This window comes from Dipodomys spectabilis, unplaced genomic scaffold (assembly GCF_019054845.1).
Source record: "Dipodomys spectabilis isolate Male_0828 unplaced genomic scaffold, ASM1905484v1 ptg000163l, whole genome shotgun sequence".
NCBI classification, from domain to species: Eukaryota; Metazoa; Chordata; class Mammalia; order Rodentia; family Heteromyidae; genus Dipodomys; species Dipodomys spectabilis.
Genome location: NW_024870840.1, coordinates 7,344,969 through 7,369,752, shown reverse-complemented (window position 1 = coordinate 7,369,752; position 24,784 = coordinate 7,344,969). Strand labels below are relative to the sequence as shown.

Below are 24,784 nucleotides of genomic sequence, written 5' to 3'. Positions count from 1 at the left end.
TTTCTACTTCAGAGCAAAAGAAAGTACATTACAGATTATAGACTTGACTTTAACAATCTTGAATTCCTGAAGCTAACAGTATTGTGATAACACACAAGTATTGCTTTAAAGTGTGAAGGAAGAAAAACAACTTTTTGATATTCTCAGCAAACCCAGACAGTACCATAAATATTGTAAAATTGACACGTATTGTATATTGGTGTGGTTTTTTAGGCATGTGTACTTTTTTCTTTCTTTCTTTTTTTTTTTTTTTTTTTTGATGCTGGTCTTGAACTCAGGGTTGGGTGCTGTCCTTGAGTTTCTTTTGCTCAGTGCTCTACCACTTGCCACAACTCTGTTTCTGGCTTTTTTGATAATCAATTAGAAATAAGAGTCTCATGGCCTTTCATGCCCAAGCTGGCATTGAACTGTGATCTTCAGATCTCAGCCTTCTGAGGATTACAGGTGTGAGCCACCAGTGCCTGGCTGGTATGTGTATTGACTTTAGAAATGGCAGCTAAGACTTCTAAGGCATGATTAAATCCAGTGACTTACCCAGATATTTGTAAAGAAGTGTCCCAGTTCTGTTAGAAGACAAGGTTTGCTTGGTGTTTCCTTGTGACAAATTATATTCCAGGTACTGGGATACTTTCCTTTAGAACGCACAAATTAAGAAAATGACCAATAATAATTTCAATTTATTATTCAACAGGTAAAAGAGCTTAAACATTCAAACAAACTAGAAATAACAGATATCAAACTGGAGGCTGCAAGAGCTAAGAGTGATCTAGAAAGAGAAAGGAATAAGATTCAAAGTGAACTGGATGGTAATATATAATTATCCATGCTTTGTTGTTATTTTCAGCCATAAACTCAAATTATAAAACCTGACCATTATCAATTAATCTTGGAATACATGTAGAATGTTTTGTTTATAAGTTGAAAGTTTTGTATGAACTACCCTTTAGAAAAAAACTTAAGCTTATGTAATAATGTATAAATTAAATGAAACTTGGAAGATGGATTCCATCCTTTTTGTATTTATAATTTTAAATTTATTTAGATGATGTGGTTTTTAGCCCTAGGACATTTTTAAGTCTAAGACTTGTAAAGAATATAGGTAGATTCCAAGCCTCAACTTAAAAAAAAGTGTCAACCCTACAATTATGGGAGCCTAGATCAGGGTAGACTTTATAAAGTTCTGTTTTAGAATTAGAATATCTGATCACAATGTCTTAGAATTTATTTTCTTTCTAACTTTTTTTTTCCTTCTGGTTGTGGGGCTTGAATTCAGGGCCTGGGCACTGTCCCTGACCTCTTTTTACACAAGGCTAGCACTCTGCCACTTTGAGCCACAGCACCACTTCTGGTTTTCTGGTGGTTAACTGGAGATAAGAGTCAGATTTTTCTGCCCAGGCTAACTTTGACTGTGGTCCTCAGATCTCAGCCTCCTGAGTGGCTAGGATTAGAGGTGTGAGCCACCTGTAATCCTTTTAAAGTACTTTTAAGTACTTTTTAAAGTACTTAATAAGTTGCTTTTGAGCAGTATTGTATCTGAGTAGGTCTATAGTTGATCTGGCCTCTGTAGTTTCAAATAGAGCTTATGTTGAATGTGGATTTCCACAGACATAGGGAATAAATATTCTTTGGATATCTGTAATTGATTGCATTGTGTTTCTATTTTGAATTAAATACAGATTTGTTTTAGTTAGTAATTCATCTGTAAAATACTGTCATCTCTCCTCTGCACTGGTAGCTCATGCTTCTATTCCTAGGTATTGAAGATAAGAGGTTCAAGGCCAACATAGGAAGGAAAGTTCACTAATGGCTCAAGCAGTAGTGTACCAATAGAGCAAACATGCCGAGAAAGAAAGCCCCAGGCCCTGAGTCCTAGTACTGCCAAAAAGAAAAGTAATCTTATTACATGGAGGATTTTGGAATTCACTGGACAAATGTGAATTTTCCTTATGTGTATTATATATACATATGTGTGTATGTGCTAGAAACCTAGCAGTTTTGAAGGGTCAATGATTTTGTTAAAATGTTAACTTGAAGGGCTGCAGCATCCCTTCAGAGATAAAGAAAGTAAGCTTCTTTCATTATCAGCTATCAGGATTCAAATAAGTAAATGAATATAACTTTTTGGAAAAGTTTTTGTGTGTGTGAAAAATTAACTCTTAGGTTTTCATCTGTTTCATTCTTACTTTAAGAAGTTGATCAGTATGGGTCTTTGTGAAGACCTATCCAAAGGGACTTTCTACATTTTTAATTATCTTACTGTCTTATATATATGCTTGCTGTTAATTGTGAATTTTCTTCTTAATAATATTGACTATACTACATTTTTCTCCTTGAAATATATTAGGATTACAGTCAGACAATGAAATTCTCAAATCAGCTATTGAACACCATAAAATGCTCTTAGTAGAAAAGGATCGTGAATTAATACGGAAAGTACAGGCTGCCAAGGAAGAAGGTTATCAAAAACTTGTGTTATTACAAGATGAAAAGTAAGTACCTTAGCTTGCATTAAATCTCCTTGTGTATGAAAACATTTTATTGTTGTATCATCTTTATCATAGTTCTTATAATTATCATCTGTTGTTTTAGGCTAGAACTTGAGAACAAATTAGCAGACTTAGAGAAAATGAAAGTGGAACATGATGTCTGGAGACAATCTGAAAAGGATCAGTGTGAAGAGAAATTGCGGGCTGCACAGATGTCTGAAGAATCCGCCAGAAGGGAACTTCAGAGCATTAGGTTATATTTGAATATATATTTTTAAATTTTGAAATATTTTCAATTAACAAAAATGATATAAAATCATCACAGATTGTATCTCCCTAATTTACTAAGTATTAACAACTTACATAATATTACAACAATTGAGAATAAGAAATTAGTAATATAGGGGCTGGGAAGGTGGCTCAATGGTAGAGTGTTTGCCTTGCATGCATGAGGCCCTGGGTTCGATTCCTCAGCACCACATAAGCAAAAAGAAAAAAGCTGGAAGTGGCACTGTGGCTCAAGTGATAGAGCGCTGTCCTTGAGCTGAAGAGCTGAGGCACAGCCCCCAGGCTCAGAGTTCAGGCCTCACGACTGACAAAAAAAAAAAAAAAAAAAAAGAACTTAGTAATACATAATCCAAGTACTGGATAGTTGGCCAAGTAGGAGTGCAGAGTTCAAAGCTTGCCTGGTCAAAAAGTTAGCCAGACCCCAGCCCACCTCATCTTAACCAATATGCTGGGTGTAGTGATGAGAGTCGTGATCTTAGCTATGGGGAAGGTACAAGTAGAAAGGTGTGATAATTATGATCGGGCAAAATAACTAAAGCAAAAGGACTAGTGTCATGACACTTGCCTAACAAGCATGAAGTCCTAAGTTCACTCTCTTTTATTCTGTATATATAAATATATACTAATAAATATATATTAGTGTATTTTGCTTTGTGAAGGTTGACATGGTTCTAAAAGACAGAATGATACAAAAAACATTTATAAAAGAGACTGTAAAAAGAGTGGCACTATCATCTAGCTTCCTAAATTAGTTTGTTGGTAATTTCATTGGGATTGCATTTCCTTTTTTTTTCAAATTTTTGTGCCAAATAAACATAGCAAAATTTGATCATCTTAACCATTTTAAGTGAACAATTTAATGGTAGGGATTGCATTTATAATGTTTAACCTCACCTCTGTCTCTCTTCAGAGCTCTTTGCATTTTGTAAAACTGAAATTCTGTATCTGTTCCATAACACCTCGTCTCTCCTCTCAGCCTTGGCAGTCACTCTTCACTTTCTGCCTTTAATGACTTTCAGTACTCCAAGTACCTTGTAAAAGCGAGATCATGTTAGCTTTATTACTGGCTTGTTTCACTTAGCATAGTAACCTCAATGTTTATCGATTTTATAATGTGTTTTAGAATTTCCTTTGATTACTAACAAAATTTTGTTTGATTAGGAATTTTGGTAGGTGGAGGTGTGATTTAATGGCCTAGTGCTTGCCTAGGTAGCCCAAAGCCTGAGTTCAAAATCCCAGTACTTTCCTCTCAACTCTAAGGGTCTAAGGGTAATAGTACAGGCTTGTAATCTCAGCTACTCAGTAAATAATTAGGAAGATCAAGGTTTGAGACCAGCATAAGTGAAAAGTTAGCAAGATCTCATCTTAATCTACAAGCCTGACATGATGGTGTATCAAGGTACATAGAAGACATAGATAAGAGGATCACTTATGCAGAGGCCTACTCTGGGCAAAAAATAAAATCCCTATCAAAGGTCTGAGAGTATGTATGGCTCAAGTGATAAGAACACCTGTCTAGTCAGTGTTAGGCCCCAAGTTTTAGATGACCAGTAATAATTATAAAAATAATTAACAACGGTTTGGTTTTTTTGCATTTAGGTTTTAGATTCAATTTATATCTTTTTTTAAAAAATTATTTTAGCTGGGTACTGATGGCTCACGCCTGTAATCCTAGCTACTAAGGAGGCTGAGATCTGAGGATCACAGTTCAAAGCCAGCCCAGAAAAGTCCTCGAGACTCTTATCTCCAATTAACCACCAGAAAACCCGAAGTGATGCTGTGGCTCAAGCGGTAGAGCGTTTGTCTTGAGCGAAGAATAGGGATAGCACCCAAGCCCAGAAGTTCAAGCCCCATGACCGACCAAAAAAAATCAAAATAAATTTTTAAAAATATTTATTTTTATTTATTTATATTTTTGTCAGTGTGGGGCTTGAACTCTGGGCCTGAGCATTGCCCCTCAGCTCTTCAGCTCAAGGCTAGTGCTCTACCACTTGAGCCGCAGCACCACTTCCGGTTTTCTGGTGGTTAATTGGAGATAAGAGTCTCATGGACTTTCCTGCCCAGGCTGGCTTTGAACTGTGTTCCTCAGATTTCAGTCTCCTGAGTAGCTAGGATTACAGGCATGAGCCACCGGTACCTGGTTAATAACTATTTTTAAAATTTTTATGTAAGTGTACAACTATTCCATCACCATTCTTGACCTCCTTTTTTTTTTTATTACTTTTGTTGAAAATTAAGAGACTGTAAAACTATGTATCTGACTGTAGACTGTATTCTGTTCATCCATAATTCTGTCCTGTCTTACACTAACATCACACAGTTGTGGTTATCATAGTGTCATAGGAAATTTGACTTAGGTTCAAGTCTTCTTTTCTGATCTTTTTTGTCAAGATTCTTTTGGATATTTTAGGTTTTGCTGTCAATATAAATTTCAAAATCACTTTTTTTTTTCAGAAAGCTTCTTAAGATTTTGATGGGATTGCATTGAAACCTCATTTCTTAGATGTTTCTAAGACAATATTATATATGTGTGTATATATGTATATATACACAAACATGAACATTTAAATAACATACACACATATAGTGCTGTCTTTTAAGTTTACTTTGTTCACTGTTATTGTTTGGAATTTAATTCTACTAATTTTCTTTCATTTTTATTGGTAAGAGTAGCCAGTACAAAGAAATGTTTCCTTAGATTTTAATGGTTTTTGACAGTTTCTAACTTCAATTTATATTTTCCTTTTGTCTCTAGAATTGTTGAACAGGAGATATATTCATTTTCTAAGTCTCCTGTAATAAATTACCATAGACTTGTCACTTAAACAACAGAAATTTATTTTCTCATATTTCTGGAGTCTAAAAGTGTAAAATGAAAGTGTCAGCTGACTTGGTTCTTTGAGGCCAGTTCCCTTGGCTGGCTGATCACTCTTTCCTTATCCTCTGATGGACTTTTCTCTGTATATCCATGTTCTGGTGTCATACTAGTGACTTCAGTTAACCTTAATTACTTTTTATTTTATTTTTATTTTTTGTACCAGTCCTTGGACTTGAACTCATGTTCTGGGTGCTGTCCCTAAGGTTTTTTTTCTCAAGGCTAATACTCTACCACTTGAGACACAGCACCACTTCTGGCTTTTTCTGAGTAGTTAGAGTCTCACTGACTTTCCTGCCCTGGCTGGTTTTGAAGGTGATCCTCAGATCTCAGCCCCCAAAGTAGATAGGATTACAGGTGTGAGTCACCAATTCTCAATTCTTAATTTCTTCTTTAAAAGGGCCTTACCTCCAAACATAGCCTTACTCCAATGCCTTGGGAGGGGGGGGATTCTTGTAAAATTTTTAGTTTAAGGTGGGAGAGAATTCCCCCGCCCCTTTTATTTTGTTGTGAAATCTAGTTTTATTGCTCTGTGATCAGATGGTATGGTTTATATTTCCACTGCTTTCTGGAGCACACTGGGTTTTTGTCACTATATCAGGTCAGGACTAGGTGAAGCCCCCAAGGTGTGAAATTTAAGGAGGCACTCACTTCCGTGAGCAGACTGTACTTGCTTGCAGAAGGTCAAAGTGAGTATTGCAAAATTTGCACTTGGCCACCTCAATTTCTTTACGCCAGGCTCAGTCCTGTTGTATTTGATCAGTTGTTGTCATATGAGTATATGGAAAGTACTAAATTTGATTAGTACAGTTGCTTTTCCACTTAATTATGTTACATCCTGATAACCTCCCAATAAGTTGAAAATGTGCTTAGTATACCTAATCTACTTGTCCTCTTAGTTTAGTGACACAGTACACTGTAATGGTTCAGTTATTTGCCCTAGTGGTCACTTGGCTTACCTAGGACCTTCTGCCACTGAATAGCACTGAGATACAGCCTTTATCTACTGAATTCAAAATTGGTTGTACACTTTATCCTGCATGCATTTATTTTCACACTATTATAAAGCTAAAAAATGATAAATCTAGCCATTCTAAGTCAGGTAGCATCTGTGTAAAGTTTGACATATAGATGTGTGTAGGTGTATATGTTTATATAGATTACATACAGACATAAATACATAAGATCTACCTTATTAACAATTATGTACTCTTTTTTACTGTTTGATCTGTCTGTACAAAGACTGATTGATATTAACATCTCCTGCTATTACTGTTCATTTTTCTTGTAGTTTTTGTGCCATAAAGGTGATTTACGTACTGTTTGGAATGTAGATAACTGTAAATTACATCTTGATTGTGATATATAGTTTTTAGTGTTACAAGGTGCTTTTCTTTTCCTCATTTAGTTCTTTTTTCCTTACACTCTATAATATCTAATATTACTGCTATTACTGATGTGCTGTTTCCATTTGTTTGATGTGCCTTTGTCCTCTTATTTCTAAATTTTCTGCATCATTCTTTTTTTTTTTTAAAGTATGTATTTTGTACATAGAATATAGTCATATTAGCCTCAGAAAGATATAGAGCCATTTGGAAGAGGTTGTTTTTAATGAGTAAGTGAAGTCCATTCACCTATGATGAACTATTCACTAAAGATTTGTAAGCAGAATTAAAAATTAGTTGTTGGATTTTGTTTCTTTCCCTTTTTTTTTTACAGTTGTTTTGAGATTGAGCATTTTCTGCCTTCCATTTATACTGAGGGTGTCATTTTGTACAGCTTCTTTTATATTCTTTTTGCTTAAATTGTTAAATAAATTGTAAATTTAATTGTAAATTAAGACGATATCAGAGTGCTTGCCTTTACTGTTGGCACCTCTGAGTTTCTTGTATCTGCTTTTTACGTTGTAAAATCTTAGTGACTTTGCTCATTATACTAATTACAGTTTAGTGACTTTTAAAAGTCACATTAAGTTGTGTCTTACATTTAAGACAAGGTTTGTATTACTTATTGTGTTAGATTTTATGGACTGTTCAGTTGTTAGTGACTATGATTTGGAAACCACAAATCTGTAACAGATTTTGAGAACCATTGTTCCATCTCTTCAACTTTCAGTTGTTTATAGTATTTAACCATTTAAGACCAAAGTTTAAAATCTCTCTCTTCCCCAGGAACCCCATTCTATTATTGTGTCTATCATGACCCCACAATATAGCCAGTTAGAATCTTTTCTCTTAGAAGCTAAGCCTATTTCTCCTGCTTTGGGCTTCTGTTGCCATAGTGATAAAATGTTCCGTATTCTGTTTTACTTAAAGACAATAATGAGCATGACCTTTAGGTTTTTTTGTTTTTTGGATTTTTTTGAAAATGTTTAAAACAGCTTTCATCCCTTGACTCTTTTTTATTGTAAATAATTTTCTATGCCATTAGTCACTTTGATGTTTAGCTTTGATGCCTCTTCAGCTTCTCCAGATCATTTACAATGTATAATTGACCCAACTTATTTTAAAAGGACATAGTAACCACTGTGAAATCTCTAACAGGAGTATGTCACTAGATGTGTGTTAAGTTTTTTGAACATTCTGCAGTTGTGATTTTTTTCCTATAGCATTTCTGATTTATTAATTCAGCTATATCTTGATCTATTTTTATCATTCATTAAAACAGATTGTAACTTCTCTTATTTTGGGTCTGTGATAGATCAGGCAGATACTATCTTTAGAAAAGAGGTCTTGGGCCAGGCGTTGGTGGCTCATGCCTGTAATCCTAGCTACTCAGGAGGGTGAGATGTGAGGATCATGGTTCAGAGCCACCCCTGGCAGGAAAGTCCGTGAGACTCTTATCTCTAGTTAACCACCAGAAAACCACAAGTGCCACTGTGGCTCAAGTGGTAGAATGCTCGCCTTGAGCTGAAGAGCTGAGGGACAGTGCTCAGGCCCAGAGTTCAAGCCCCACTACTGACAAAAAAAAAGAGAGAGAGAGAGAGAGAGAAGGTCTTGGTATGATGAAAATTTCAAACCATTAAAATGGCTTCCTTTATCATTAACCAGTCATATTGCCAAAAGCAAGTTTTTTTTAAATAAAAGTATATTTCAAAAAGGCTTCCACACTACATTTATTTTATATGTAATGTTTATAAATTACCTGTACTATAAAATTATAATAGTATTTAGTTCACTTTTGTTTATGGCAGAAATCCAACTTCAAGTAGGAATCAAATAAAAGGCTTAATTGGCTGACAAGTTGTAGAAAGGACAGGGGTTCTACCCTTCTCTTGGATCTGGGACTCAACTGAACAGATAAAAGTGGCTTTCCTCCTTTTTTCTCCTTTTCTGTCTCCATTGCCTGCTTCTTTCCTACAGCTCTCTGTTAAGGCTCAGACCTAAGAAGATAGTTCTTATTTGCCAGTTCAGGTCAGAAAAAGTCTCATAGAGAAAGGTTTGGTTCTATTTCACCTATCTGTCCCAGGGCCTGTCACTGTGAAAGGAGGATTGGACACACTAGCTTAGCCAGACTGTACCTGTCTTTCTGTGTAGTGATTGATGTGCAGTTTAATGTCAGAAGTGGGGAGGAGGTATTTGGGGAAGAAGTAGCAGTAACTAACCAAGGGAAGGGACAATCAATCATTTAAGATATCCTGTAGTGGAAGTGGCGCTGTGGCTCAAGTGGTAGAGCGCTCACCTTGAGCTGAATAGCTGAGGGACAGTGCCCAGGCCCAGAGTTCAAGCCCCATGACTGACCCCAAAAAACAAACAAAAAAACCCCCACAAAAAACAATACCTTACTAGTCACTTTTAGGCCGGGCACTGGTGGCTCACGCCTGTAATCCTAGCTACTCAGGAGGCTGAGATCTGAGGATCGCGGTTCAAAGCCAGCCCGGGCAAGAAAATCCGTGAGACTCCTATCTCCAATAAACCACTAGAAAACCAGAAGTGGTGCTGTAGCTCAAGTGGTAGAGCGCTTGCCTTGAGCTGAAGGACAGCGCCCAAGCCCAGAGTTCAAGCCCCATGACCGACCAAAAAAAAAAAAGATATCCTGTAGCAATAATGTAAGTTAATTTATCTTTTGCATGGCTTAAAGCTAGAGTTCTATTTTCTTTCCATTTGGGGCTATTTTTTCTTAAGAGTTTTATAAACATTTGACATTTTGTTTCATCAGGTTAGAATTGATGTTGCTTATTTTGGGTATTTGCTTCTAAACATTTAGTATGTCATCATTTCTATTTATGCCCCATCTTGAGAAGAATAATCTGTTGTACTAGTAATAAGAAGCTGAGTAAATAATGGAGGTGATAGCGGTGAAGGACCAGGTGGTTCCTGTTACATGACTTTGCCTGTGATTTCTGTCAGTTGCTGTGTGGTTCTGTAATCCTTTTTGGATTCAGTGGCTCTTATATCTCTCCAGGAAAGTCCTTTTCTGTTAATAATTGCCAGAATCAATTTCCAGTGCCTGCAGGTGGGGAAACTTGCTTTCAAAGGTTGGTATTAGAAGGCCATTGGCTATTTGCAAGAGACTTGTTCTAGTAACTTTTTTTTTTTAATTGTGAAAATACTGTACAGAGGAGTTACAATTACATGGGCAAGATAATGAGTACATTTCTTATCAAGCATTGTAGCCTCCTCCTTTGTTTCTCCTTCCCATCCCATCCTCCCCCCGCCTCCACCTACCCAACCCCCCCCCCCCCACCAAAGTTGTAAAGTTCGTTTTCGACATACGACTTGTACGTCTCATTGTTGCAATGGGTCCACTTGTATCCCTATTTAAACGATTTATTTTTTCCCTTCCCCTCCACAAATTATAACATCAAATACAGTGAAAGTAGGAGTTATAACATGGGAGAGGGACATACAAAGCAACAAAGAAATCATCTTATAAATGTGTTAGAAACAATCACATGAAAGAAAAAAACATTTGAATACATATCTTAGGGTTCATTTCCCTAACATCAACTTATCTGATCTTTTCTGCTTGACTCAGACATATACTAGTTATTGAAAATAAGGGAAACCATGGGACCTATTTCTTTGAGCCTGGCTTACTTCACTTCATATAATTTTTTCCAAGTCTTTCCATTTCCTAACAAATGGGGCAATGTCATTCTTTCTGATGGAGGCATAGAATTCCATTGTGTATATATACCACATTTTCTTGATCCATTCATCTACTGAGGGGCATCTGGGTATTGACTTTTGACAATAGAGAAATCACATGTACAACCTTTCTTGTCATATTATTTTGAGACTAACAGAAAATAAAGGCAAGGAGTTACAGTAGAACCTTTACCATCCATTATGGTATAGCTAGTGATGTTTAACTATTTATTAATACCTAAAGTTAGGTTAATTACAATTCTAAGAAATTAATCATACCAGCCCAGCCACATGTCTGATGCTCTATAGCAACTTGAAGATAGGTAAGGATTGTAGGTAATTTCATCATCAAAGTACTTTGCCAAATAGCACTATTGGTCTGTTAAGGGCCAAGATTCTGACTTTGGTATTTTCCAGGATATTCAGAACCTATGGAACTACATTCAGCATGCATAGGCACTCAATAAATATTCATTCAAAGTTGAAAAAGCACGTATGAGCTGTGTGCCATAGAAAATCTATACCGCAAGCAACTGTTGGCTGGCTACCTTGTACTTTGAAAGGAACTTGGAACTTCACCTTAATATTATTTTAAAATTTCTATTTAAATGTTCCCACAGCTGAATTCTCCATTGTACCTTGGTCCTCTATTCTGTCTCCTATTTCTACTTCCATAATTACTTCTAAAGTCTAAAGTAATTATAGTCTATTATTACCTAACTTATTTATCCTTCATTTTGATTTCTACTTAGCCAACTATTCATTAAAATGCGTGTGTGTGTGTGTGTGATCCAAGGCCTTACACATACTAGGTTAGTACTTTATACCCTCCATCTGTCCTTCACCAACTTTCTCTACTGTAGCCTTCAAATCCCTGTTTATTATAAATCAATGTTTTGCACTTCCATACCAAGTAAAAAATAAAAATCTTAAGTAAAACTTGACTTTCTACTAATGACATATATAATCTGGAAACTCTTTTAAGTGAAAATTATTATACCCTTGCCCTGCAAGAAAAGATCAACAAGGGAAATGAACATTTGTAAACTCAGACTATATTGTTTGACTAACTTTCATTAAAAGTGATTTTTCCTTCAGTATTTTTGCATTCAGTTTATCTGTTTTCTTTTTCAGTTACTGATTTACAAGTTATTCCTTAGCATTTATTGAAGTCTTTGATGTCTGTCTCAACCATTTCTCTGTTTCTTAATCCCATGCCACCATTCTTAGAAACTGCCTATCCATATGCTTGAACTATACCTTTAACCTTATAATACTTATGTCTTCACTATGGCATTCTTATCTGCATTCTGCTTCCACTTTCCATAGACATAGCTGCATCCTGGCCTTGTCATCTTCTAAATAACTCCCTTCAAAGACATAAGTGCCTTTTCTTTCTCTTTAGCTACTCCATTGAAACTGGTAGTTCTTTGTTTCTCTTTTCTTTAATTAAGTCTGTTAACCTGACTTTGCTACCTTTTCAGCTTAGCTTACTAGTAATAAGCATAGACTGGGGAATGAATTCTTCCACTTTCTTGATATCTTAAAATTTATTATCTCCCATCTGGTTTTATTCTTACCTTCCTATGATAGTGAAAATATTTTTTCTTTACTCCTAAAACAAACAGTAATTTTATTAATACTGTAACATCTTGCTTCATCATTCACACTTTTTTCCACGTATATTATATAAAATCTTTGCTTTTCTGTGTCAGACTCTTGTTTTGCCTTCAAGGTCTAGTTCAGATTTCATGTCTTTTCCATAGTTTTTACTGATCCCCTACTGAACTTAATTGTACTTTCCCATACATTAGTCTTCCAATATGACTTACTATCTTTTGAAATATGAGACAACTTAAATATTCAAAGCCTAAGCAGAAGAGAAACTACAGTTTATTCCTAAATCTACTACATTGTGTTTTGAAAGAATATTTTTAACTATTGTATATGGAGATTTGAAACTTAATATATCTAAACCATTAGATACTTATTAAGGTTCATTTTGTTTAGGATCCATTATTCCTTAAAATATTAAATGTAACGATCTTAAATCATGAATTTTCTCCTAAGAATATATATATATATTTTTTTGGGGGAGGGGTCTGGTCGTGGGGCCTGAATTCTGGGCCTGGGCGCTGTCCCTCAGCTCTTCAGCTCAAGGCTAGCTCTCTACCACTTGAGCCACAGCACCACTTCTGACTTTTTTCTTTTTGCTTATGTGGTGCTGAGGAATTGAACCTAGGGCCTCAGGCATGCAAGGCAAGCGCTCTACCACTGAGCCACCTTCCCAGTCCATCCTAAGAATATCTTAACATTAGTTTTAGATTCTAGCACAGTACTTTTTCAGCAAAGTGTGTTGTTTTAGTTATATATGAAGATGGATTAGCTTCTAGAAGTCTACACCTTTGTGATTGCACCAACCACTTTGCCTAGTACAGTGCCTGGTAGACAATAGATATTCAATGAAATGATTATCTTATTTGGTAAAATGAATTATGGATTTGTTGTGTCTTCTGTTGACTTGTGGTTTTTAGGTTAAAACTTCAACAACAAATTGTGAATGTTGAAAATGCAGAGAAACAAAAGAATGAGAATTCTGATCTGAAGCAGGTATGATGCTTTTATTTTTAAAGCACTTTAAAATTGTGTTTTGTGCCAGGCACTGGTGGCTCATACCTGTAATTCCAGCTCTCAAAAGACCCAAGATCTGAGGATCAAAGTTCAAAGGCAGAATAATTCAAGAGACTCTCCAGTTAACCAGTAAAAAAGCTGGGCTAGAGAGGTAGCTCAAGTGGTAGAGTGGCAGCCATGAGCAGAAAAGATGAGCTCAAGGCCCTGGTACTGACACATACACCAAAAAAATGATATTTTGTAGTTACTGGAATTTCTTATATAACTCTAATGATCTGATCACAACAACTGATAAAGTGATGAGTGATATGTAAAAGAAAATACTTCAACTTCTGTTTTAATTTAGTAGACTAGTTTTGCTGACATTTGTATTAATGTATTTATATGCTGTGGCCCATGACAAATTTAAGAAATGTATATAAAGGGCAGTATTTTAATAATCAGAACTTTAAATTTATTATTATTGGCATGATTATTATTACTATTTTGGTGGTTAATTGAAGATAAGAGTCTCAAGAACATTCCTGCCTGATCTGGCCTTGAGCCGCAATCCTCAGATCACAGTCTTGTGAGTAGCTAGGATTATACGTGTCAGCCATTGGCATTGTATAAAATTTTAATTTTAATTAGCTTAAAAGTTGGTTAGAAATATTGCCTATATTTTAAGTCAATTAATTGGCTTGTAACTAACCTTTATCTATTATTGGCCATATCTCTGTGAAATCTAAGAATTATATTTATGGAAAAAAGTAAAAGAAAAATTTATATAATGTTAGGCCAAAATACAGAAGAGTATTCTTTCTGAATTCTCTTTTACTTATTATTTAAAATGAGGTTTTTGTCTATATACTATGAAGTAGTGAAAATTCCATTTTTAGGATTTATGCTTTTATGTTACCTGAGACTGCTTTACATGTACAGACCTGGTTCTTAAATATCAACTAGGAGGACATAACATTTGAGTCTCTGGGAGAAATTACCTGGTGTCGTTGGCATTGTGGTTTCTGTCATCCCATGAATGTAGAAGCATTAATCTCATTGAAGGCTGCTTATTTGGAAACTATAATGTACATTTAAAGTTTGCCATTCTACTATTAGTCTACACAAAGACATTCATTCTCAGAATCCTGAAGATCCCCATTTTACTTTGTTCTGTGGATATGCATAGTCCTATTTTATTTGGCTTTAATACCTTCAGGAAGTAATGACATTATTTCCCATTTATTTAATAAAAGGAAAATGTAACCCAGGCAGAAAGTAACCCAAAAGACCACGTGGACAGAAGTCAAGTAGAGGAAAAGATTTATTGCCAGCAGAGCTGACAAGGCCAAGTTCTCATGAGGAAAGGGAGAAAATGGCACCATGGCTCCTTGGGAGGCCCCTTATATCATGGGGGGCCAGAAGTGGGAGATGCCTTACCTACTGCACAAGTGCTGCCATCAAAGGCAGAGACTAGGTCTGTGAGGTGGGCATTTCCTCACATTTTCCCCCTTTTTGCTTTAATATGTGCATTACTGGGCAGGGAATATGGGCGAAGGTCTTGTCTTCTGGAGCTCCTTCCTGCTGAGAAGGGGGCACTGTAGTCAATGAGGGGGAGAGGAGTGCCAGGTACTATACACAAAGTTGACCAAGGTCGTGGTGGTTATGAAGATTTTACTTGTCCAGAGCAGGGTCCTCTGGTTCCTCAATGACTGAAGGAAGACTGGGTCTGATCTTTTTTATCTGTAGAGATAGGGGTCCAGTTGGCTCAGAGGCAGATGGGAATCCAGTGTGGACATCCCTGAATCTGTATGGCTGTGGGAGTAGAGTTACAGAGTAGGATCCCTCCCACTTAGCCGAGAGCTTGGTGGAGCCAGGTGAGGTCCACCTCAGAGGGTGGGTAAGGGAAATCTGAGGGGTCGCTAGGTGAGCCAACTGAAGCCATCAACAATGAGATTGCAGGGGAGGGGGAGGTCGAGTCAATATCGTGTTGTGCCAATGGGGAAGGGCGTAAGGTAATGGAGGCTCCAAATCTGGTCAAGAGATTTCTACCCAGCAGTGGAACTGGACAGTGGGGGATAACAAGAAAGGAGTGACAGAAGGCCACTCCTGAAAAAAGACAAATGATGGGGAGAGGGGCGGTTGGGGTTTGTAAGGTTTTCCCTCCACCCCAACTATGGAGGTATTGGCTAGGTAGGTCTGGCCATGGAACTCAGTGAGCAATGAATGCATAGCACCTGTGTCCACCAAAAGCTAGGTCATCTTACTTGCAACCATGATTGTCATCCTGGGCTCCTGCGTGGTGATAGGAGTGGTCGGGGCCAGGAGTCCAAGACCTCCTCAGTCTTCTTTGGCTGCCAGTCCCAGAGTGCCAGGAGGGGATGATGTGGCCTTGGTGGATGGCCACAGCCTCTGAGAAGATGATGGATAGTCCATGGTCCAATGCCCCGAAACCTTGCACTTGGGGCATGGTTGGGTTGGCTCACATGGCTGTGGGCAGGCTGGGTCCCTATGGCCTAACTGGCCACATTGGTAGCACGGCTTCTTCAGGACGCAGGTTTCCCTCCAGTGCCCCTTTCAACCACAGTCATAGCAGGGCTCAGGTGAACCCCCTCAGAAAAGGGTTGCAAGGCTGGAGGCTGGTAGATTTTTGGCTAGCATCTGGTATTTGAGCTGTTTGGCCTTTTCCTCCCTGCTGTGATACACCTTAAAGGCTGCCTCCATAGCCTTACCAGTGGGGATTAGGGGCCCCCTGTCTAGTTTTTTAAATTTATCCTAGATGTCTGGAGCAGATTGATTAATAAAATGAGTCATTAAACAGAGTTGTCCGTCCACAGACTCGGGGTCTAGGTTAGTGTATTGAAGGAGGGTCTGACTCAGTCTGGCCCAAAAGGCAGAAGGGTTTTCATTTTTGTCTTGTATGACTGTGGCCATTGTGTCATAGTTGAGGGCTTTGCAGCCCGCCTGGTTGAGACCCTCCATTTTACAGTCAATAAATTAGTTTCACCTTTGGCGACCACCTTGGGAATTGTAATCCCAGTGAGGCTCCTGGTCAGGCACTGCCTCAGTCCCAATTGGATGATAGGGGGTGGTCTGGTGGTTTTCATCTGCATGGGCCTTTTCCCAAACATCCTGCTGTTGCCCTGGTAGAAGGGTACTATTCAAGATTATATCTTGAATACGCATCACGCCAGGTTACCTCATAGGATAGAAATACATGCTGAAGCTCCTTGATGTAGGCAGTAGGATTGGCAGAGAAAGACCCCACACGTGTCTGAATCTGTGCTAGGTCATTTAATGAGAACAGCATATGCACTGTGACTATGCCATTGGCCCCTGCCACCTCCTGTAATGGGAGAATGCGGGCTAAAGTAGAATTCTGATCTGTAGCAGGCCCTGAGTAAGGATGGTGCTCAATGTTTCTGTAAGGCATGTAACAACTTCCAGGGCATCTTTCAGCTGAGACAGCTGGTTTGCAGTGGCCAAGCCAGGTGTGCTTTTGTCCTGTGTGGGGGGGGAGGGGGTTACCGAGAGAAGGGGGCCTTGGCCTTGGATGGTGCAGGAGCAGAGGGTGTGGGAATGGGTGACCAGCCGATTGAGGGCTGTGGGATCAATTGGGGGGGGGAGGGGCTGCCACCTCCGGTGGAAGTCCCACCTCCTTTAGTGGAAGTCCAATCTCCTCCGGTGCAGCCTAAGGGTCTGTTGCCCCACCTGTTAGAAATGGCAACTCATCTGGAATAGAGTCTGGGTTATGAGCCGAGGCCTTGTGGCCAGGAGTAGTTGAGAAGGAGAACATGGACTCAGGGAGAAGTTTAGTTTGGAAGAAGGAGAGAAAGAAAGAAAGCATCTACGTAGCTGGCCTCCTTTAACCTGCCTGACTGCCTGCAGAAATTGGATAGATCCCATATAATAATTGGGATCCAGTGTCCCATGAATGGGCCATGTGGACTTATCGTCCAGTGAATATTCAGAGCTCAGTACAGAAGTATCTGAGCTCCTGTGAATCAATGTCAGATTCAAGTTGGAGCACTTTTAGATTATTTTAAGAGATAACCCAAGGGGATGTCCTGAGGAATGTTAGGAGTATTAGAGATTGTGTCCCTCCCATGGTAAGTAGTCTGGAACCAAAAGCTTCCTGCAAAGCGTCCTTGGCAGTGCAATTTGGCTCAAAAAAGAGGTAAACAACCAATGGGAAATGTCCTCACGTTTCTCCAAGCATCCCTTGGCCACAGAGGCCTTGGAAATGTGGCTTAGATACTTGGCCAATTTTTTTTGGGGGGGGGGGGTGATGGCTGAAGACCCCGCCAGAGGTATGAGGTATGGAGCCTGTACTATGAAATCTAAGCCTCTAGACTCTTCACTTACCTGGGAGTAGGACTTGATCAGCTGCTGGCAGATGTGTAGGAGGCATTTGATCAGTAGGAAACCAGCTCGGAGGTCTTTGGAGGTCTGCCTAGGACTGTGGGTTAGTTCTGGGGAGCCCTGTACAGGCCACCAAAATGAAAGGAAAATGTAACCCAGGCAGAAAGTAACCCAAAAGACCAGTGGACAGACCACTTTTCCTCAAGTAGAGGAAAAGATTTATTGCCAGCAGAGCTGACAAGGCCAAGTTCTCATGAGAAAAGGGAGAAAATGGTGCCGTCTGGCTCCTTGGAGGCCCCTTTTTATATCGTCGGGGGCTGGAAGTGGGAGGTGCCTCACTGCGTAGGCGCTGCCCTCGAAGGTCCTTACATTTAATATGTTACACCAAGAATCTTGGTTCTTGTTGGGTGTAGTGGCATATACCTATATTTATTTATTTATTTTTATTTTTTGGGTCTGGTCGTGGAGCCTGAACTCTGGGCCTGGGCACTGTCCCTCAGCTCTTCAGCTCAAGGCTAGCGCTCTACCACTTGAGCCACAGCACCACTTCCGGCCTTTTTCTTTTTGCTTATGTGGTGCTGAGGAATCGAACCCAGGGCCTCAGGCATGCAAGGCAAGTGCTCTATCACTGAGCCACCTTCCCAGCCCCTATACCTATATTTCTAACACAAAAGCTGAGGCAAAGGATTGTGAATTTGAGGGCAGCCTGGGCTACATCATGAGATCCTGTCTCCAAAAACAAAAGTTTTCTTTTGGCCCTTGAATGTCCTTCTTTAGGTCCCTTTCTTTCTTGATTCTGTTTGCTCCTAACTGTCTCAGCGAATAGCTAAAAAGGTAAAAGGACATGAAAGGAAAATGAAGGCTTTTATTGTTTTTTAGTTGATAAAATAGCTTGTGGGAGATGTAGATAAAACTGAGCATAGCGTATAATATTTAGATATAACTTAGGGGCAGTGTGACTCTTTCTAGCTTGTCCGTCTATAATGACATAATTACTTTTTATGAGGAAAAAGTACTCCCAGATGAAGGTAAATTAGGATGGAGTACAAGCCCCAAGTGTCATGCAGCTTGATAAATACCTCTAGAGGCCAAGGAATCCCTAGGTTTCCTTAGATTTCTCAGAATACTTTCTGACAAACACTGGACATGCAAGATGCTTAGAAGTTAAGAAAAACAAGGCAAGAGTGGTCCTGCTTTTATTATCCCCAACTATTCTGACTGTGCTGAGAGCAAACTACGCAGAAGGGAGGCTGATTGTCAGGTATGTGGCAGGTTTCTTAAGCTGTTTCCCCATCTGACTTACATTCTCAGCCTAGTTTGTCTACTCTGAACTCCTCCTTTCTCCCACTCCCAATACCTCTTGTACCATGTGTATTTGGGGAAGAAAAGAAGGGAATCAGACCAAGGAACATTTAGTTATCAACCGTCTCTGGTTATAGAAAGAAATGTTGCTAGCTGCTGCTAGTTCTTAATGTTGGGGCATCCTTGAGAGCACCCCAGTACTTGTGAGGGGAGATAGTCAGTATCCCCTACTTCTCACATACCTTGCTATGTGTGTGTAGTGGTTTTATGTTTCTCTTTTTTCTTCTCTTTTAAGCAAGTCAGTCATTTGCAGATCCAGGTGACCTCACTGACACAGTCAGAGAATGACCTGCTGAATTCAAATGAAATGCTCAAGGAAACAGTGGAGAGATTAAAGCAGGAATGCCGAAGTTTAAGAAGCCAAGCTGAAAAAGTGCAACTAGAGGCTGAAAAGTAGGTTGTTCCTTTTTTTTGTTAATGTAAACTGTTTTCTCTTTTTGCTGCATAACATGTATTTTACTGATATGTTTATGTTTAGTTACAAATACCCTTGGATAGTATGCATTATGTAATATTTCTATAAAATAAACTTTTGGGATAGCCTCAGTTGATTTTTAAAAAATTAAGAAGGCAAATAGCCTTTTAAAATTCTGCCTCAGCACAGTATTTTGCAAACTTTCAAAGAAAAACTACTCAATTAGCAAACTTAAACATTCCTTCAGAATACCAGAGAACAGAGTGATGTGATTATGGTTGTATATGTGCATGCACATGTTTATTCTTGTGCACATAAAAACTTCCTTCTTGGAATTACTACCAGACCTTTGGATTTTCCTTTTGAAAAGATAATTTGGGCCTTGCATTTTGTTAGTAAAAGACAACAGAATAAACTAGTAGGAAAAGATTTATTCATTTATTTTACTGGTCCTGGGTCTTGAGCCTAGGCATTGTCCTGAGCTTTTTTGCTCAAGGCTATAGTGCTCTAGGACTTGGGCCGTAGCTCCAGCTTAGCATTTTTATTTTATATGTATTTTTTGTGTGTGTGCTTAATTGGAGATAAGAGTTTCATGGACTTTCTTGGCTGACTTCAAACTTCTATTGTCAGGTCTTTATCTTCTGAGTTGCTAGGATTATAGGCATTAACCACTGACTCCTGGCAGAAAAATTACTTTGGTTATTTTCATAGTCTTATATTCTCTGGACATTTTATTTAGATGTGGCAGAGGGGATAGGGATTCAGCTCAATGGTTGTGTCTGCTAACATGCATAAAGCCCTGCATTCAATCCCAGCATCATAAGGATAGAGAAATACATAGATGAACTATTTTGTGGTTTTTTTGTTTATAAAATGTTTCTATCTGTAAAATACTGTCTTCTCAAATTTGTTCTTAAGACTTGTCCATAGTTTTATACGTAGAATTGGATTTCAGGAAAAGGAGTAAGAAAGATGTCATTCCAGGGAGTTTACTTTTTGTTGTTGTTGTTGTTGGTGGTCATGGGGCTTGAACTCTGGGCCTGGGTGCTGTCCCTCAGCTCTTCAGCTCAAGGCGAGTACTCTACTGCTTGAGCCACACCACCACTTCAGTTTTCTAGTGGTTTATTGGACTTTCCTGCCCAGGCTGGCTTTGACCTGTGATCCTCTGTTCTCAGCCTCCTGAGTAGCTAGGATTTTTGACATGAGCCACTGGCGCCCAGCTACTTTCTGTTTTTTATAAGCAAAAGATATTTTTTAAACCTCAGGAATAGAAATTCATATTCTATAAATCAAAGTATTTGAAATGGCAATATAGCTAGCAAGTTTAAGTAGTTCTTAGTTTAGAATGTTATTTATAGGATTGTATAGAAGAAAACAACAGAACTGGAGGTCTGAGTATAATTTTAGTTTAAGTTAACCTACTTAAATTCTGTATCACCTTAGGGTAGTAATTCTTATTGTTTGTTCTCATTTGTAATGTCCACAGTAAGGACATTTAAAAGTAATATAAAATGGGCATACTATCTTTAAAGTTAAATTGTGATGTTATCTTTATCATTTATATGAATTTTACTCTAATCAGAAAACATACTTCATTGACTTGATACCCAGCTTGATTTTCTTTTATCATCCTCCCCTCCTTTACTGGGATTTAAATGCATGCCTGCAGGACATTTTTGCTCTTATTATTTTAAGATAAGGTCTTGCCTTTCTCACAAGCTGGCCTGTACTTTGATCTTATTTATACTTTCTCTGTGATCCTTTTAGCTACTCTTTCTGCTGTAGCTGTGATGACAGGTATGCACTAGAACACCCAGCCTTGTTCTTGCTAGACAAACATTCTACTAAGCTATGCTTCCATCGCTGTTGTTGCAGTTGTTTTTGTTTGTTTCTTTATTTCTCTTCTTTTCAGTGGTCTTAGGAGTTGAATTCAAGGCCTTGGGCTTGTTAAACAGTTAGTTGTTCTACCATTTGATCTATGTCCCAACCTTTTCTTCTATTACTTAATTTTGAGTTAGGTTCCTTATTTACTATGCCCAGGCTAGCCTGGGCTGCAGTCCTCCTACTTGTGCTTTCCCATTTTGATGAGGATGACAAGAGCACACCACTACCCCCAACCATTATGCTTTCCTAGTAGCTATAATAATAAGTGTGTACCACCTGTGGACCAGTCCTGTCCATTGTTTGGAGTTGGGTTTTTTGGTTTTTTTTTGGGGGGGGGGGGGGGGTCATGGAGCCTGAACTCTGGGCCTGGGCGCTGTCCCTCAGCACTTCAGCTCAAGGATAGCACTGTACCACATGAGCCACAGCACCACTTCTGGCTTTTTTGGCTTATGTGGTACTGAGGAATCAAACCCAGGGCCTCATGCATGCAAGGCAAGCACTCTACCACTGAGCCACCTTCCCAGCCCCATTGTTTGGCATTTTGATCACATCTTTTTGCCTGAGCTGGCTTTGAACTTTGAACCCCTGATCATTGACCCCTTCTTCCAAAACAGCTGGGATCACAGTCTTGGCCTGCACTGTACTTTGTTTTTTGTTGTTGTTGCTTTTTCTTGAGGGGGGGGGGGGGTGGGCAATTCTGGAGTTTGAGCTCAAGGCTTTGGGCTTACTCTTCTGGCTTGTGGGCTGTCATTCTACCACTTTAGACACACCTTCAACCCAGCTTTTTGTTAGTTCTTTTTGAGGTTTAGTTTTTGAGATTTGAGTTTAGTGGACTTTTCTGCCTGGACAGGTCTTGATCCACCATCCTCTGAATCACAGCTTCTAGAATAGCTAGGATTACATGTGTGAGCCACTGATGCCTGACTATGCTAGTTATTTTTTAGATAGCATCTTGCTTCCTCCTTTGGCACACACCTGGACTGAGCCCCACCTATCTTAGGTTCCCCTTTGAAGCTGCGATGATAAGCCTGGCTCCTTCTTTTTTTCTTTTTTTTTTCTTTCTTTTTTTTTTGCTTATGTGGTGCTGAGGAATCGACCCCAGGGCCTCATGCATGCAAGGCAAGCGCTCTACCACTGAGCCACCTTCCCAGCCCCTAAGCCTGGCTCCTTCTATTTAGATTGAGTCTTATGGATTTTTCTGCCCAGGCTGGCCTGGAATCACAAGTCTTCTGATCTTGACCTCCCACACACAATAAAAGACCTGGCAGAAGAACCTAACTTGAAGGACATTTTTGAAAACAATATACTCACTGTTCTAATCCAGAGCCTGATTCATAAGAAATTCTCTGTAATGGTTATATTAGTAAATCTGTGTCCATACACATATACATACAAACCTGCAATTGGAAAAGTGTTTGGTCAGCAACAGTGAATTTGTATATACTCGGGATGATATTTATTATAAGAATTTATGTTAACTTCCATACTTTGCATATATTCTTCTGGCAGAACATTAGAAGAAAAACAAATACAGTGGTTGGAAGAAAAGCATAAGCTTCACGAGCGTATCAAAGACAGAGAAGAAAAGTATAATCAAGCTAAAGAGAAACTACAACGAGCTGCAACTGCTCAGAAAAAGGCAAGTAGTAATGATAAACAGGGCACGTTTAAACTAAGGGTAGGGCTTGATTTTGTTTAAAGTTGATTTGTACTTTACCCATATGGCTAGGATGACACTTATTGGTTCAGAAGGGAGTCTCATGAACTTTATAGCCCAGGCTAGCATCTAACCATGAGTTCAAGCTCAGCTTTTCAAGGCTAGTACTGATGGCATGAGCCATCAGCACTTGGCTTCTGGCTTAATTCTTTTTTTGTTTTTGCCAGTCCTGGGCCTTGGACTCAGGGCTTGCACTTTTGCTCAAAGTACTCTACCACTTGTCACATCTCCACTTCTGGTTTTTAAGTGGTTAATTGGAGATAAGTGTCTCACAAATTTTCTTGGCCAAGCTGGCTTTAAACCACAATCCTCAGATCTCAACCTCCTGAGTAGCAAGGATTAGAAGGTTAGCCTGGTGCCTGGCCTGGCTTGATTAATGTGGTTAGGCACTTTTTCAGCTATTCATAGCATCTCTGAGATTGTGATCAAAAGGCTTTGTTTTCAACTCAGAATTATAGGACAAATATATCTTTGGCCCAGCAGCAGGACCTGGGACTCAGTTACTGGGTTAGTAGTGTACAACTTTTATTCTACTTCAGCAAACCTAAGGCATGTTGTAGGAGTCGTCTATGACAGTATCTCCCTGTGGCAGTGATTGTCACCAGTAACTGGCTCACTAGAGCAGAGGCGATATGAGGTGAGAGAAACATACTCTTGGGTTGAGGTGCTAATATCTTACTATCTGTATGTTTATTGGAAAGGAAAATTGTTTACATTTGCATAAGAGAAGATAACCAAATCATTCATAGATCCTAAATTTGGAAGCTAAAGATGCTGGTCCTAGCCATCATTTTATGTTAGTGGGTTTAAGTACTGGACATGACTGTCAGTTGGAATGATGTTAGCTGTCTAAAGGTCATCACTTCCCCACTCTCCTGGCTTCTGAATATTTTCTCTTTTCATATCCTAAAAGTAGTATAATTATTTGGATTATAAAACATTATGGGGGGGGGGATGGGAAGGGATGGGAAGGAGAAACAAAGGAGGAGGCAACAATGCTTGATAAGAAATGTACTCATTACCTTGCTCATGTAATTGTAACCCCTCTGTACGGTATTTTCACAATTTTTTTTTTAAAAAAACATTATGTAAGCTGGCACTGATGGCTCATACCTACAATGCTAGCTACTTAGGAGGCTGAGATCTGAGGATCATGGTTCAAAGCCACCCCTAGCAAGAAAGTCCATATGACTCTTATCTCCAGTTAACCACCAGAAAACCGGAAATGGTGCTGTGGCTTAAGTTGTAGAACACTTGCCTTGAGCTGAAGAGCTCAGGGTCAGTGCCCAGGCCCAGAGTTCAGGCCCCACAACCAACCCAAAAAGCAAACAAAAAAACATTATGTAAGATTACCAGTGTTTTATACTTGTTTTTTGTTTTCCTTTCATTCCACATATGTACCGAGAATTATATGAATGTTGGTGGGATTTCACTGGATGTTTTAGTGACTTGTGATGACCTAGAAGGCCTACTTATGCTTCCTTTCACTGAAGCCAAGAAACATCTGAAGCCAGATTGCAGCTAGAAATCACAAGGAAGTATAAAAGCTGATTTTAAGGTTTAGGGTTAAATGTCTTAGAAGTTAGGTCCTAATTTTTGAGGTTAGTATGTGTTGACTTCTTTTAGAGCAAAGGTGACATCCAGTGGTGAAAGAGATTATCATCTAATCATAGGTTTATCAGAAAGAGGAAGAAG

General features: G+C 38.8%; 1 protein-coding gene across 2 annotated transcripts in view; it reads left to right on the top strand.

The window, feature by feature from the left end:
* Cep83 (centrosomal protein 83) overlaps positions 1–24,784 on the top strand; it is an 80,326-nt gene that overhangs the window by 44,533 nt on the left and 11,009 nt on the right. For both annotated transcript variants that reach the window (XM_042693252.1, XM_042693253.1), the window contains 6 exons: positions 692–806; positions 2,345–2,489; positions 2,590–2,739; positions 13,274–13,349; positions 19,309–19,466; positions 22,882–23,011. In XM_042693252.1, coding sequence (XP_042549186.1) covers positions 692–806; positions 2,345–2,489; positions 2,590–2,739; positions 13,274–13,349; positions 19,309–19,466; positions 22,882–23,011 — 774 coding nt within the window. The remainder of the gene's footprint in view (positions 1–691; positions 807–2,344; positions 2,490–2,589; positions 2,740–13,273; positions 13,350–19,308; positions 19,467–22,881; positions 23,012–24,784) is intronic.